General features: G+C 52.0%; 1 protein-coding gene across 5 annotated transcripts in view; it reads right to left on the reverse strand.

Moving 5' to 3' along the window:
* SLC43A2 (solute carrier family 43 member 2) overlaps nucleotides 1-14895 on the reverse strand; it is a 55511-nt gene that overhangs the window by 9095 nt on the left and 31521 nt on the right. For 4 of the 5 annotated variants that reach the window (XM_014583852.2, XM_006167545.3, XM_006167546.3 and 1 more), the window contains 7 exons: nucleotides 9428-9520; nucleotides 8014-8147; nucleotides 7730-7932; nucleotides 7166-7312; nucleotides 3802-3813; nucleotides 3064-3202; nucleotides 1611-1743 (listed from right to left, as the gene is read on the reverse strand). In XM_014583852.2, coding sequence (XP_014439338.1) covers nucleotides 1611-1743; nucleotides 3064-3202; nucleotides 3802-3813; nucleotides 7166-7312; nucleotides 7730-7932; nucleotides 8014-8147; nucleotides 9428-9520 — 861 coding nt within the window. The remainder of the gene's footprint in view (nucleotides 1-1610; nucleotides 1744-3063; nucleotides 3203-3801; nucleotides 3814-7165; nucleotides 7313-7729; nucleotides 7933-8013; nucleotides 8148-9427; nucleotides 9521-14895) is intronic. The other variant, XM_014583853.1, reaches the window with a different exon arrangement.

Genomic DNA, 14895 nt, shown 5'->3' on the forward strand with positions numbered 1-14895 from the left:
TCTTTGTAATTTCTTAGCAGATTCTTTTTTTTTTTTTTGGAGAGGTTTTTGCTATAGGGTGTGTGCACTCGCCAGGAGAGAGACATAGAGACAGAAAGCGAGAAATCACCCCCCAGGGGGGATAGCCTCGCCGCAATCCCTTCTCCTCCATTCTCCTCTCGGGATCTTGGGCCAGAGAGACAGAGAGAGAGAAGGTAAGAAATCACCCTCCAGAGGGAGACAGCCATGCATAATCCCTTCTCTATTCTCCTCTTGGGATTTTGGGGACGTATGTACACATACATGCACCTGTCATGAGTTTCAAGCCACTGGGTACAGGACTCGAATCGCGGTCGAACATGTGGGAGTTTAGTGCCTTAGCCACTACGCCACTTGCTGTCCCCCCCCCACATCTTCTTTTAATGAGAATTAAATAAAACACAAAGTGAATGCCTATCTTCGCTGAGAACTGCCCCTCCATTGCACGACGTATGTGCACATACATGCACCTGTCATGAGTTTCAAGCCACTGGGTCCAGGACTCGAATCGCGGTCGAACATGTGGGAGTTTAGTGCCTTAGCCACTACGCCACTTGCTGTCCCCCCCCCACATCTTCTTTTAATGAGAATTAAATAAAACACAAAGTGAATGCCTATCTTCGCTGAGAACTGCCCCTCCATTGCACAAAGTCAGGGCAAGGGTCTGCCATCCTGCAGTGAGGATAGCCCAGGAGGCCAGGGATGGCAGCAGAGATAAAACTTCACTCCCACTTGTACATGGTAGAAGCCTGCCTCCGAGGACTTCCTCTGTCTGCATGCCCTGTGTCAGCACACACACGTGCTAGGACCTGTGGGTGGTGCACACCTGGGTGTTCAACGTACTTCAACACCTGGCTGCTTGTAAAAAAGGGAGGAGCTTTGTTTTTCTCCTGGCCTTGGCCAGAGATATCATCTGCACTTGGGCTACGCCCATGAGAAGCAACACTATCACTTGTGCTCCTTCCAAGTCTGTCATCTTGGAGAACGGCACCCAAATCTGTCTTTACAGGCCTAAGGGTAGAGCCAGGCAGGTGACAAAGTCTACCTTGCTCAAAATCTCTACCAAAAGTTTCAAAAGCACCAGAAATCTTGTGCAAAGGAATTGAGCTTTTGAGCCCAGATGCCAAGCCAACATCAATCTTCTTCCAGTCTCTCCAGTGTGGAGACCCTGCGGGCGCTCTCGTCCCAGGGGAGCAGATGTTTTCGTCTACGCCACAGACTAGCCAGGGATCTCTGGACATCAGATTCCAGCTGTTTAAGCGAATGCAAAACAAGTAACCACACGACTGACTCCCCCTACAGAGTTCTGGGAAATGGCACAATTCCAGTTGTTGTGGTATTCCAGGCCCAGGAGACTGGAAAGAGCAACATGGCCACAGAGAGGCTGTGGGAGACAGTCCGAGTTCCCTTACGGCTCACTCCAGCATCAGGCGTGGTGCCTGGCAGGGAGCAGTCCTGCAGTAAGGGACGGTGGCCTGGTGAGCTGAACTGACTGAAAAGCTTTGTGGATGGCTTCCATGACACAGTCTCTAAACATCACCCCTTCTCACTGTCCCAGACCCCACCTGGCCATCCCGGCCCCCTATACCCACCTGAAGAGGCAGGTTGGGAATGAGGCAGGTCACCCCAAAGCCCACAAGCAGCAGGTTTGTAAAGGCAAAGGCCCGCATGGCATTGGTGACCTTCTGGATCTGCCGGTCTCGTTTCTTCTTTTTTTTCTCACCTCTGTGGAAACACACAGTATACACAAGAGCTAGAGGGCTTCCTGGAGGAGGGTGGGTCCTCCCAGGAAGTCAGGCCTCAGGAGTCACAGCATGGGGACTGACATAGACTCAGAGGCCATCTGTGCATGATTTGGGGACAGTCAAGGCTAAACCAACACTAGGAACACTCCCTGGTCCACCCCCCTCTCCCTCGAGTGCTGAGTGCGAACCCCAGTACAGGGATCTCAGGTATGAGATGGTCATTATACACTCCACTGCCTAGCAAAGACTGACACCCAGAGACGGGTAGAGGAGCAGCTGAGTGTGCCCAAGTTGGGAGGTGGCAAGTCTGCACGTCGAGCTCACCCAAATCTTTCAGGAAGCAGGTAAGTCAAATAAAGGAAAGGGTGGATTTCTCCTTGGGGGGCAGGAGCAGGTGAAGGAAAATAACTCTGCAGCAGATGGAACTGGAATGGGCACGAATAACCTCTTGGCTACAGGGCCTGACCTAGATAACAGAGGATTCTCTGTCATTCTTTCTTCGTGTATTAACTATTACGGAGTCCAGTCTCACCACCCACAGGTACCCCATGGGTGACCACAGGACATCCAACAAAGCATCCCAAGTGATGGAGATGCGCTAGGAGCCCCCAGCCCACCATTTCCTTTCTAGGTGACTTCAGGCAAACTACTCCAACTCCTAGCTTCAGCCCCCTGATCCGTAAACGGGGTGTGACACGTGTAGACACCTCGTCATGGTGCTGCGTGGCTTCACTGAGACCCTGCGCAGAGAGTGCGTGCACGGGCCGGCTACAGCGAGCAGGACACTTATATCCAGGTGGGATCACAGAAGACAGCAGTAACTCATCCTCTGATCTTAGAGCCCAGCCCTCGGTGAATCCTCACAGTCATGAACACAGCTAGGAACACCTATTACCATTACAGCAACTCCCTACTCAGATCGAGCGCAGTCAACTTTATAGGCAGGTGGGATGGCTTAAAGATGGCTGCCTTGCCATGTCACTCATGCCCGAGGCCTGAGGGCCTTCCTTGGGGCAGAGGCTATGCACGTCTCCACACAGATTTCCTCTGGCTTCTCCCTTTCTTCCATCTAGCTCAGCGCTTGCCAAACTTAACCATACCAACAAATTCCCATCAGGAGGTAAGAGCTTCAGTGTGTGCTGAGCTGAACGGCGATTGTCTTAAAGAACCTGCCCCGGGTGCATCCCTCTCCCACCTCTCCTGCTGACCGTGGTCCCACCCGCCCTGGCCCTGCCTAACACACGGCTCTGCAGCCTTTCTCCGGGGGCTGTGAGCCGGGGCATCGGCCCTGCCTACGCACTGGTTGGCATCTTTCTCCTCAGGCTCCTCAGAGGCATCTTCGCACTCCTTCAGCCTCCAGTCCATGATGTAGCCGATGACGGGAGCTGTCAGCAGGCACAGCAGCTGGAGCACGCCGAAGATGGAGGTGTACAGGCCCACTGGGGAGGAAGGCGGGCTACGTCACGGGGGCTCCCGCAGAAGGCCTGGGGGTAGGCACTGGGCAGAGTCTGGGGAGGGGCTGGAACCCACAGGATCTCCTGGGGTCTGCCTTGGAGCCCCCTTGTCACTGCAGATCTCGAAGGGAGCCAGAGACCTTCACCTCTGAAATCAAAGCTGGAGCAGGGAGGCCCATTCTCTGCTCCAAACCCCTTACTTGTTTCCAAGAAATGGCTAATGAAATCCAGCATGTCACAATGACCTCCCCACGAAGCTCCAGGAAGCCACTATGACTGAAGAACCACAAAATTACCAGTGCCAGTGACGGAGGCTGCCTGTGTGCCCAGCCATCAGTGTTCTGTTTCTAGAAATACACGGCAAGGCACCACGCACCGGGCTCTGACGTAAGGGCTTCCGTCTTCAAAGAGACTTAAGTTGTGGTGGGACTTTTCAGGGAAATAGAAGCTGAAAGTTGACTGCCCCACTCCCACAATCTGGCCAAAAGGGATGTTAGGAGTTCAAGGGGAGGAGTTTCTGGGTTGAACAGAGACTGGCTGGAAGGGAATGTGGCAATGTCCCTTGACAACCCCCCACTGCTTACCAGTGTCCATCACTGCAGCAAGAAAGCAAAGGCAAAAATGCAGAGAGAGGTTAGTGACAGCGATGGGAAGGGCAGGCCCAGCCTCAGTGGTGTCATTTGTAGCGTATGGAAGGTGCACGGCCAGCTGTGAGTTCAGATCCCCACGTTGGCCTGAAAATATGCTAGGGGCACACAACAGCAGGTGCCCAAGATCCTGAAGGCTGGGGAAAAGGGTTCAGTGTGAGAAGACCCTGTAGAAGGTGCTTTCTGTTTCTCTCTTTTTCTATCATGCACATGCGATCATTAAAAAATAAATAAATAAAGGTGGGCGCCAACAGATGGCATGGTGGTTAAAGCAGCTGGATCCCACATGGCTGACTGTGTAGTTCAAGTCCCCAACCCAGCGGCTTAAAAAACATTCTGGGTACGTGTGTGTGTGTGTGTGTATGCTCAAAATCCTGAGAGAAGAAACTGTGGTGTGACCATCTCCCCTGGAGGGGGGGGTTACTCCCCTGGCCCCGACTCTGTTTCTGCTGAGCACACGCTCTGTAGCAACAACAAGATGGCTGATGGTGGTGCAGTGGTAAAACAGCGCTCTATAAGGCTGACCCACATGGGAAGGTTGCCAGTTCGTGTCCAGAGACCTCCCTGAGTATGCCAGGCATGTGTGAGCCCAAGACCTGGGCTGGCTGATGCTGTAGACAGACTACGGCATCAAGTCTGTCATGGATGCTGTAGCTAATGGAATAAATAAACTAAAAAAAAAAAAATCTCAACAGCTGTAATAGGGGAGAGGAGAGGCAGGCTAGCTTGGGCCTCGCACACACTCTGTCTCCCACTGAGACCTGACTCAGAGTGCTCAGGAGAGGCAGACATAAGCCAGGCTCTTCAGAGAAGATTTGGGAAAAGGCCCAGCCCAGGTGCACAGTTTACTGTCTGCTGGTGCCATAGTCACGTAAGCCAGGCTCTTCAGAGAGGATTTGGGAAAAGGCCCAGCCCAGGTGCACACAGTTTACTGTCTGCTGGTGCCATAGTCACGTGAGGCTGGTGCCTCGTCACGGGCGGCCTGGTAATGGGGAAGTGGGGTGTGCAGGAAAGGCCTGGCAGAATCAGCGTTCTTACTACCCGGCAGTCCTGCAGAGACACTGCCCTGACTGCTACTCCCGCCACACTTCAAAGGGGAGGACAAAGAGGACAAAGACAAAGAAGCCACCAGACACCCAGCCAAGCATCTGACACCAGAAGGCTCCTCAGCCTGCCAGAGCTAGTCTCACCCCCACCCACTGGCTCCTGGACCCCACAGCACCCGCCCTGGGCACAACTGGGCTGTGGGTGTTGGGGGCAACAGCTCACAAGGGCAGGACGGGGAAAACCAATGCTCTGTCGCAGACCAGACTTCCTGGCCTGACTTCCTCTACTTCTTGAAATGGACTTTTTGAATGCAGGAAATTGTTGGAAAAATTCCTCTTGAGCAGCAAAAAATTTCTCAGAGAACTCAAGGAAAAGACCATAGCCTTACCACAGCCAGGCTGAATGGCAGCGCAGTGGTAAAGTATAACACTCTGCAAGGCTGACCCACATGGGAAGGGTCTGGGTTTGCACCCAGAGACCTCCCTGAGGACACCTGGCACATGTGACCAGGACCCAGGGCTGGGTAAAGCTGGGTATCCACCACAGTATCGAGACCCTGTCTCTCTTCCTTATGGAAGAAATAAGTGAACTTAATCTATTTTCTTTTTTGGCCAGAGGACACACATGCCCTCCAGAGAGAGCGAGAGCAAGAGACAGCAAGAGAGAACGATGGAGAAAATACCCTGCCTCCATGGGCATGGTCACATCATAATCCCTTTCCTCCATTTTTCCATCCTGTCAGAATTTGGGGACACATGTACACAGGCCTGATGTGACCTTCAAGCTACCAGGTCTAGAACTCACGTGGGATCCAGCTCCTCCAACCACGAGGCCAGGGGCCAGCCCCTATAAAAAAATTTAAAAACAAAACCAAACCCAGTAGCAGGGAGATTTGCCTTCTAACGGCCAGCGATGAGCTCTCCCTGCACACTTCCAGGTCTGTTTAAGACAGAGGGTGTTTACGGGTGGTAGATCAGCTTTCCCCAGTGTGCTCCAAAGATTTTAATACATACTACATTAAAAAAAAAAAAAGGGATCCTGTGTGGCAGAAATCCAGGGGAACACTGTTGGACTAAATAAGTCTAAAAAGGTTACTTTTCCAGCAGGGCTCCCAAGGGTTTTTCCCCGGTCAGTGCCCGGGGCACATAACTTCCTGGTTCTCCACTTCGCCTCACCTCTAGAGGCCCCTTTTCCACAGTGGAACCAGTGTTACCTGTTCCCCTTTGCTATCTTCCTTGTCTGTTAAAGCTAGATTTGTTAGAGTTAGCATGTGGCACACAGGTGAAGGCAGCTGGGTCCTACATGGCTGACTGCGTGGTTCGAGTCCTGGACCCAGTGGCTTGAAAAATCATGCCAGGCACATGGGTATGTATGCTTGCCCAAAATCCCAAGGGGAGAGAGAAATGAAGGAGAAGGGATTACGGTGTGACCATTCCCCTGCAGGGTGATTTCTTACTTTCCCTTTCTCTCGCTTTGTCCCTCTCTTTCCAACAAGCCCATGTCCCCAATAGCAAAACTTAGAAGAAAAAGTTGGATTTCTTTTCCCCTCTAAAGGCTGATCATTTGATTCAAAAACAAGAAAATCAACAAGAAAGCTGGATGCCTCAAGACTGCCTATCGGGAGGATTTACCAAAAGTGTTTGTGCCATTTGGGGATGACTAAAGCTGACTCAGCTCGGGCCCTGGGGAAGTACCGACTTTCTTGTAGGATCAAAACCTCTCATCAGCCGAAGACCGTCTTTGCTGTTTGGGAAAAGCTGCGTGTGGGTTATCAGTTCTGTTTACTGGCATTAACAAGCCTCAACTGGATTACAATGCTCCGAGGAAGGCTCTGTCTTGCCCTGTTTCACGGTCTAGGACACACATCTCGGTGCACGACAACCGTCCTCCCACTTGACCCCAGGGTCTCCGCACGTCAACCCTGCACGCAGGGGGAGCGCTCTGTTCTGTGCGATGTTTTCGTTTACAGACACACACGTCAACCCTCGGGCACTGGAAAATAATACACCCCACACCCATGGAGCTATTTCAGTCCTTCCCTCCCTCCTAAAGCAGGAAACCCTGACGGGGACATGAAAGAACAGTCAGGGCTGCTGTGACGAAACGGCCCTGCCCGGTCACTGGCACTGCAGGTGCTGCCCCTTTCCAGGCCCTGCTGGCCCGGCTTAGTTCGTTACATTCCGGCCGCCGGCCAGTGGGCTGGTCGGCAGTGGCTGCCACGCACGAGGGACTTCCTGTGGGGCTGTGCACGTACCTGTCTTCTGGTCACCGTTGACCAGGAACTTGAGGATGTTGTTCATGGCCCCCATGTAGAAGATGAGCCTCAGCTGCGTGACACACATGGTGACGAGGCTGAGCAGCAGGATGGGGCTGAACACGCTGTGCATGAACGAGGGGGCCGCTGTGGGGAGAAGGCAGGTGCTCAGGGCCTCGGTGCACAGCTCCTGCCATGCGTGGCCCGCACAGCAAGCAGGGGGAGCCTGATCCGCTGACCCCATCACTCCACACTGGAGGCAGGGGGCGCTGCTTAAGGAAAGGCCTGGGTGAGATGAAGTGTGGATGCTGGGGTGGGGCCACCGAGTCGTGTGAACTGGAGCTGATAGACCCTTCGCCTCCCTGAGTGCCTCTGTAAGACAGGGCGGGGGTGCACCTCCCTTCTGGGATGAAGAGGGAATGAGAAAGGATGATCCCCACAAAGTCCTCAGCCACCGTGGGCTCTGGGGAGGGGGCGCTGGGCTGCGGTGTGCACATCGGGCCGTGGATGCAGCCGCCAGCTGGCATCACGGGCAGGCCGAGGGGCGGGCTGCGTGGTGGGTACCTGCAGCATCTGGCTGGCACTTCACCTCCAGGTCGATGGTGGACAGGCACAGCTTGTGGCCTTCCTGCAGCGCCGCCTGCTCCTTGGCGCTCCTCATGGAGCTGCCCACGCTGAGGCGGCGCCCCACCGTGGTCACCTGCTTGTAGAACTGCTTCCCTGTGATCTTGTGGTCAAAGCCCAGCCAGCTGAACTTGATCTTCACCCTGGAGGCCACAGAGAGTGTCTGTGGGTACTGCCAGGGACCCTGGCTGGGGTAGGGCGGGGCAGAGGGCACATCTACTTACGAGTAGTCCATGTCCTCGGGCCCCGGGAAGGGCTCCAAAGGCCAGTTAAAGAAGCAGTTGAGGAAAACCAGCCCCGAACAGCCGGCCCAGACCACAAGGATGATGATGAAGGAGGCACCAAAGTCATAGATGACCTGGTGGGGACAAGGGGGTAGGGATGGGGCAAGGGGCAGAGTTAGCAGGGGATGCAGGCTTCAGGGCAGGCACTGGGCCCGGCAGCCCCTGCACTCCCCGTGCTGAGCTGTGTGAGGGGACACAGCCCAGTCAGCCTGGGTGTCTGGCCATCAGATAATCTCAGCTTCCCTGCGCTCGCTAGTTACCTGGTCCAGGCATGTCATTAGCCCCTCATGCCACTGTCACCACCTGGAGAGGCCTTCCTTGACCACCGCCATTACTGCCACACACCGGCTCTGTGGCTCAGACCATCGGACCTCCTGGTTCACTCGCTTGCACTGTCAGTCTAGCTGCCCAAGGACAGCGACCTGCCAGCCTCGCCCACCGTCTCTCCAGCGCCTCAAAGAGCACACCGGTGGAAGTGCCAAGAGACACTCAGGGAGCAAGGTGACAAACGTGACTTCCTTTGCTCCTCTGTGAGGTGGGTGTGGCACCGCATGTGTCCTCATGGTGTGGAGGGGGGTGAGCGAGTGGGTGGAACCTGGCAGAGTGCTCAGGATGGCCTGCCAGGTGGGCAGCCCGCTGAGCATGGGAGCTGTTACTGACAAGAGCCCCCAAAACACTGCAGCTGTCCAGCTCCCCGGAGAGGAGACCAGGCGTTAGACACTGAAAAAAGGAGGAAGAGGAGCATGGGATGGCTGTCCCCTCACGCATCCCTATGCCCCGATTCCCAGGTGACCAGCATCCTCTGTGACTCCCTGTCTTCATCAACAGCACCCCTCATACCTGCTTAGAAAGGGGCTTTTATTCAAGGCTGGTGCCAGACAAGGGAGAAGCCCCTAACCCTGGAGGAGCAACAGGATCTGGGGCTGGTGGGCTGTGAGGTGTCTGCGTCATCCTGACCCTGGGTGACTTCCACAGGCACAGAAGCCTGCCTGGGAGGGAAACAGCTGAACCAACTTGGCCGAGAGCAGAGCTTTCAGTAACGGGGAGGCCGGGGGCAGGGGAGGCCGGAGGTGGACCGCTCACTCCCCTTTCCCTGCGCCAGCCCGGGAATGCAGGGGTGGCCTGGGTTAGTGCCCTATGGCCACGCTCGCCTCGTCCGCCCAGGCCCAGCAGCTTTCTGTTGTTACTCCCGTGGTGCCCAGGTGCATCCTGCCCAGAGGGGAGCGGCGAGCGGGGGCCCTCCCCAGCACCTGCAAGTACTTCTTTCTTCGGAGAGGGTAGCCTTGGCGGGAGGCCTCTGCACAGACACTCGAACCAAAGGCATGTGTCGGAAAGCCGCTGGCCGCACCCTCACCTTGATTCCCGGGAAGGTGATTGCGGAGGAGGCGTAGGATCCGATCATCAAGGCAATGAACGTGGAACGAAGATCGCCAAACATGTTGGGCAGCTGAAAGCCAGGACACGAGAGAAACCTCGGCTGAGAAAGGATGTTCCGGAGAGCGAGGGAGGAGGGGACGGGAAGCCAGCCGGTGCGGTTCTCACCTGCTCTCTTCCCATCCCGGGTAATTCCCTGGGGTATTCTGAGGGGTAATTACTGCTAATTGAGAGTTTTTCCCTCCTGGGCTGAGGTTGATGAGGGCAGGGAAGGAGAGGAATGGAGAATTCAGGCTCCAGATGTAAAGACAGAGCCGTCTGCCTTTCTGCCTGGCAAACACCCAACTCTCCTCTCCCGGTGTAAGTCAGGGGCCCTCTTATCTTCGCACAGAGATGCCAGAGAGTAAAGCGAGGAGGCTCAGGCCTCCCTCAAAGGGAGAAAGCCTGTTATAAATAAGAATCTATTTGGGAATCAGGGCGTCATTTTATAAATAAAAGTATCAGCATCCCAGAAAGACCAGATGTCAGCAAAAGCTGCTCTGGGTTTTGAGAGAGAGGGTTTCTAGAAGGTGCTACCAGCACTGTGCAGCACCCTCAGGGCTGACGACCAGGCCGGTCTGCAAGCAGGAGATTCTCCACCTGCTGCGTCGCCCTCGTGAGAAGCCCATGAGAAGGCCAGTGGTAAGAAAGATGCAGGCCCTCGGGACGAGCAGTTAGCGTAATGGCTATGTTGCTGGACTCCCATGTAGCCGACCGTGGTTCAAGTCCTGGACCTGGTGGCTTAAACTCACACCGGACACATGTGTGTGTGTGCCCAAGATCCCGAGAGGAGAATGGAGGAGAAGGGATTGTAGCATGACCATCCATCCCCCTGGGGGGTGATTTCTCGCTTTCTGTCTCTCTGTCTCTGTCTTTCTGGCGAGCGCACGCGCCCTATAGCAAAAACCTATCCAAAAAAAAAAGAAAGAAAGAAAGATGCGGGCTCTCTTCCCAACAGGGCTACCCTCAGCATCTCACACCCGCTCATTCTGGCTGCAGAGCAAATGCAGGCCAATCAGAGCACGATGCTGATTCCACAGAAATCCGGGAAAGGTAACACAGTACAACCGAGTCTTGGATTCAAACAAATACTGGGAAAAGGACATCATCCAGACCACCAGCCGCTGCTTCTCTTCTCTAACCTCAAGAGGAGATTGCACCGTACATGGTGGAAGGCTTCCCACCGACACCACAACATCCCTGGCGTTAAGGATCACTCTCGGGACAGCTCTGCCTGCTTATACGCACCGAATCTATGGGGTTGTCAGAACAATCACGACGTAGTTTTTACTATGCTTCGCTATGCAAAAATGCATCATGACTTTTCCGACAACCCAACTGGTTCTCACCCCCCGCCCCCCGTTTATTCGGCATCACTTGCGTTTGATCAAACACGCCACCCACAAGCAAATTCACTGTGGCTAAATGGAGGCAGTTTGAACTAGGCTCCATACCTGTCCCTAATTTTTACCCACAACTTAAAATGAGTTAAGGGGTGGGTCAGCGGTGACATGGAAGTTAAAGGCAGCTGGATCCCACATGGCCGACTTCACAGTTCGGGTCCCAGACCCAGAGTTTCAAAACATGCTGGGTGAGGCCAGCAGGTGGTGTGGTAGTTGAGGGCACTGGACACCCTCCCACTTGAACTGCAGTTCAAATCTTGGCCCTGCTGGTTTGCTTTCTCGCTCTGTCCCTCTTTGGTAACATTAAAAATAAATAAATAAATAAAGTTAAATAAAATAAGTTTTTGAAAATAATTTTATTTACTCATTCATTTATTTTAATTTGACCAGAGAGAGAGACACATACAGTGAGAGATGGAAAATGAGAAAGCAAGTCACCACTTCCAGGATTCAAATCATGGTCAGTCATGTGGGAGTGTCCAGCGCCTTAACCATCATGACACCTGCTGGTCCCTAAAATAATTTTTTTTAGAGGTTTTTGCTATAGGGAGTGTGGGCTTGCCAGAAAGACAGAGAGAGACAGAGAGACAGAAAGTGAGAAATCACCCCCCCAGAGGGGATGGCCACACCACAATCCCTTCTCCTCCATTCTCCTCTCGGGATCTTGGGCATGCACGCACACGCACCCAGTATGAGTGTAAGCCACCAGGTCTGGGATGCAAACCATGGTCGACTACATGGGAGTCCAGAGACATAGCCATTATGCCAACTGCTGGTCCCACCTAAAATAATTCTTAAAAAAAAGAAAAAGAAAAACACACCGGGCAACGGTGTGTGTATGCACAAAATCTTGAGAAGAGAATGGAGGAGTAAGGGATTGCAGTATGGCTGTCCCCCTGCCCGGGGAAGGGGGGGTAGGGTGGTGATTTCTCACTCCCCCCCACCCCAGGTGAATGCATGCACCCTATATCAAACTAAAACTAAAACTAAATAAATGGACAAATGATCAGAATACGCATTTCTTCAAAGAAGATATACAAATAGCCAACAGTATGTGAGAAGATGTTAAATACCATTAGTTACAAGGAAATAGTTCAAACCAAACCATTTGATACCTACTCAGTTGACTATAATTAAAGTCAGACAATAATAAATGTTGATGAGAATGTGGAGGAACTGGAACCCTCATACACTGCCAGCAAGGATGTAAAATGGTGCAGTCACTTTGGAAAACAATCTGGAGGTTCTTAGGTTAAACACAGACTAACCATATGACCCAGAAATTACACTTCTAGGTATATACCCAAGAAAAATAAAAATGTATGTCCACCCAAAAACTTGAAAGTGAATGTTTATAGCCACAGTCTTCAGAATAGCCAAAAAGTGGAAAATAACTAAATGTCCATCAGTAGATGTATGGGTGGATAAACAAACTGTGGTGTATTCACATGGTGAAATATTGTTTGGCTGCAAAAAGGAATGAAGTACTGATACATGCTACAGCATGGATGAATCCTGAAAACAAATGCTAAGGAGGGAGGCAGGTAGTGCAGTGGCTTTGGCACTAGACTTCTGCATGACTGATCATGGTTCGAGTCCTGGACACGGTGGCTTGAAAATCATGTCGGATGCATATGCATGCATGCCCAAAATTCCAGGAGGAGAAGGGACTGTAGTGTGGCCATCCCCCTCGGGGGTAGATTTTTCACTTTCTCTCTCACAGTTTCTCTCCAGCAAACGCATACACCCTACGGCAAAAACCTCAAAAAAAAAAAAAAATAGAAAGAAAAGAGAAGAAAAGAAATGCTAAATAAAAGAACCCAGTTATTAAATGATTATATAAAGCTACATGGTATATGATTCTATTGGAAGCCACATGTTATTCCATGGATACGAACTATCCAGAATAGGTAAATCCACAGAGAGTAGATTACTGGTTTCCTGGGGCCCAGGGGAGGGCTAGGAGCAAACAGGGAGGGCTGCTAATGGGGACGAGGTTTCGATTTGGGGTGACACCATTGACTGCAGTGGTGCATGCACGACTCAGTGAACATACTAAAAACCACTGATGTGCACACTTTAAATACGTGAACTGACCATACGTGACATGTATTTCAATAGTGCTGTTAAAAATAACATGCATAAGGGATTTAAGATTTGGGGAATCCTAGGCTTAAAAAGGAACATGACCACATCTGTAGAGTACGGCCCACAAGGTCAGTCAGGTTTCCTAAAGAATCCCCACACACACAGCTCTTCTCCTGACCCCTACGCAGAGTGGCCCTCTATCCTTCTAGACTTCTCAGGGAGGGTCAGAGGGAAGAGGGAGATAAGCTCACAGAAATCTCTTCCAGCAGAAGACAAAAAATGCACATGTAATGTGTCCCAGGCACACGCAGGTGAGCACCCGAGGTGCTGGAGCTCATTCCTCACGCTCCTGCCTCCCAGGTATGCTGCAAAGGACATGCCTAAGTTCCTGGGCTCACATATCTGGGATGCTCCATTCTGATCATTCCAGGCAAAGCGCCCTTCAGAGGAGGCATTGCTGTGGCCATATCTACCCCAGGGATGACCCAAAGCTTAGCTCTGTTTACATGGAAGGAGGGGACTCTTCTGCCTGGGATTCTACTCTAGTCGGGGCAGGAAAAAGAGATCAAAGAAGGCTTAGAGGGGTTGGATGGTGGTGCAATGGTAAAAGACAACGCCCTGTGGGGCTGGCAGGTTGCATGGTGGTTAAGGGTGCGGGACTCCCTCATGGCCGACAACGGTTTGAGTCTCGGACCTGGTGACTTGCTTTCTTACTTGCCCTCTCTCTCTCTCTCTGGTCAAATTAAAATAAATGAAATTTAATAAAATAATTCTTTCTTTTTTATATTTTATTCATTCATTCATTCATTTTATTATTTTAATTTAACCAGAGAGAGACATAGAAAGAAAGTAAGGAAGAAAGCCACCAGGTCCAAGATTTGAACTGTGGTCAGCTGTATGGGAGTGTTCAGCGCCTTAACTACCATGCCACCTGCTGGTCCCCCCAATAAAATATATATATTTTTTGGAGATGTTTTTCACTATAGGGTGCATGCACTTGCCAGAAAGACAGAGAGAGAGACAGACAGAAAGTGAGAAATCACCCCCCCCCAGGGGGAATGGCCATGCCGCAGTCCCTTCTCCTCCATTTTCCTCTCAGGGTCTTGACACACACGCACACGTGCCCGGTGTGAGTTTAAGCCACTGGGTCCGGGACTCGAACCATAGTTGGCTACATGGGAGTCCAAAGACACAGCCATTACGCTAACTGCTGGTCCCCCCCACCCCATAAAATAATTCTTAAAAAAAGAAAAAGGGACCAGCAGTTAGCATAATGGCTATGTCGCTGGACTCTCATGTAGTCCACCATGGTTTGCATCCCAGACCCGGTGGCTTAAAAAACTCACACCAGGTGCATGTGCGTGCATGTCTAAGATCCCGAGAGGAGAATGGAGAAGAAGGGATTGCAGCGTGGCCATCTCCCCTCGGAGGTGAGTTCTTGCTTTCTGTCTGTCTCTGTTTCTATCTGTCTGGCGAGCACATGTGCCCTATAGCAAAAACCTGTCCAAAAAAAAAAAAAAAGACAATGCCTTGTGAGGCTGACCACATGGAAGTTTCCATGCCTGTGTTCAGAGAGGTCTCAGAATACACCAGGCAGATATTGAAAGTGACATAAAAAAGTGGAAGGACATTCCATGCTCCTGGATTGGAAGAATGAACATAATCAAAATGGCAATTCTACCCAAATTAATCTACATGTTTAATGCAATTCCAATAAAAATACCAGAAATATTCTTCACAGATCTAGAAAAGACAATCATAGAATTTGTCTGGAATCATAAAAGACCTCGTATTGGGAACCAGCAGTTAGCGTAATGGCTATGTCGTTGGACTCCCACGTAGTCGACCGAGGTTCGTGTCCCGGACCCGGGGGCTTAAACTCACGCTGGGTGAATGGTCTTGAATGACACAGATCCCA

The sequence above is a fragment of the Tupaia chinensis genome, unplaced genomic scaffold (genome assembly GCF_000334495.1).
Source record: "Tupaia chinensis unplaced genomic scaffold, TupChi_1.0 Scaffold144899_1, whole genome shotgun sequence".
Lineage (NCBI taxonomy): Eukaryota > Metazoa > Chordata > Mammalia > Scandentia > Tupaiidae > Tupaia > Tupaia belangeri.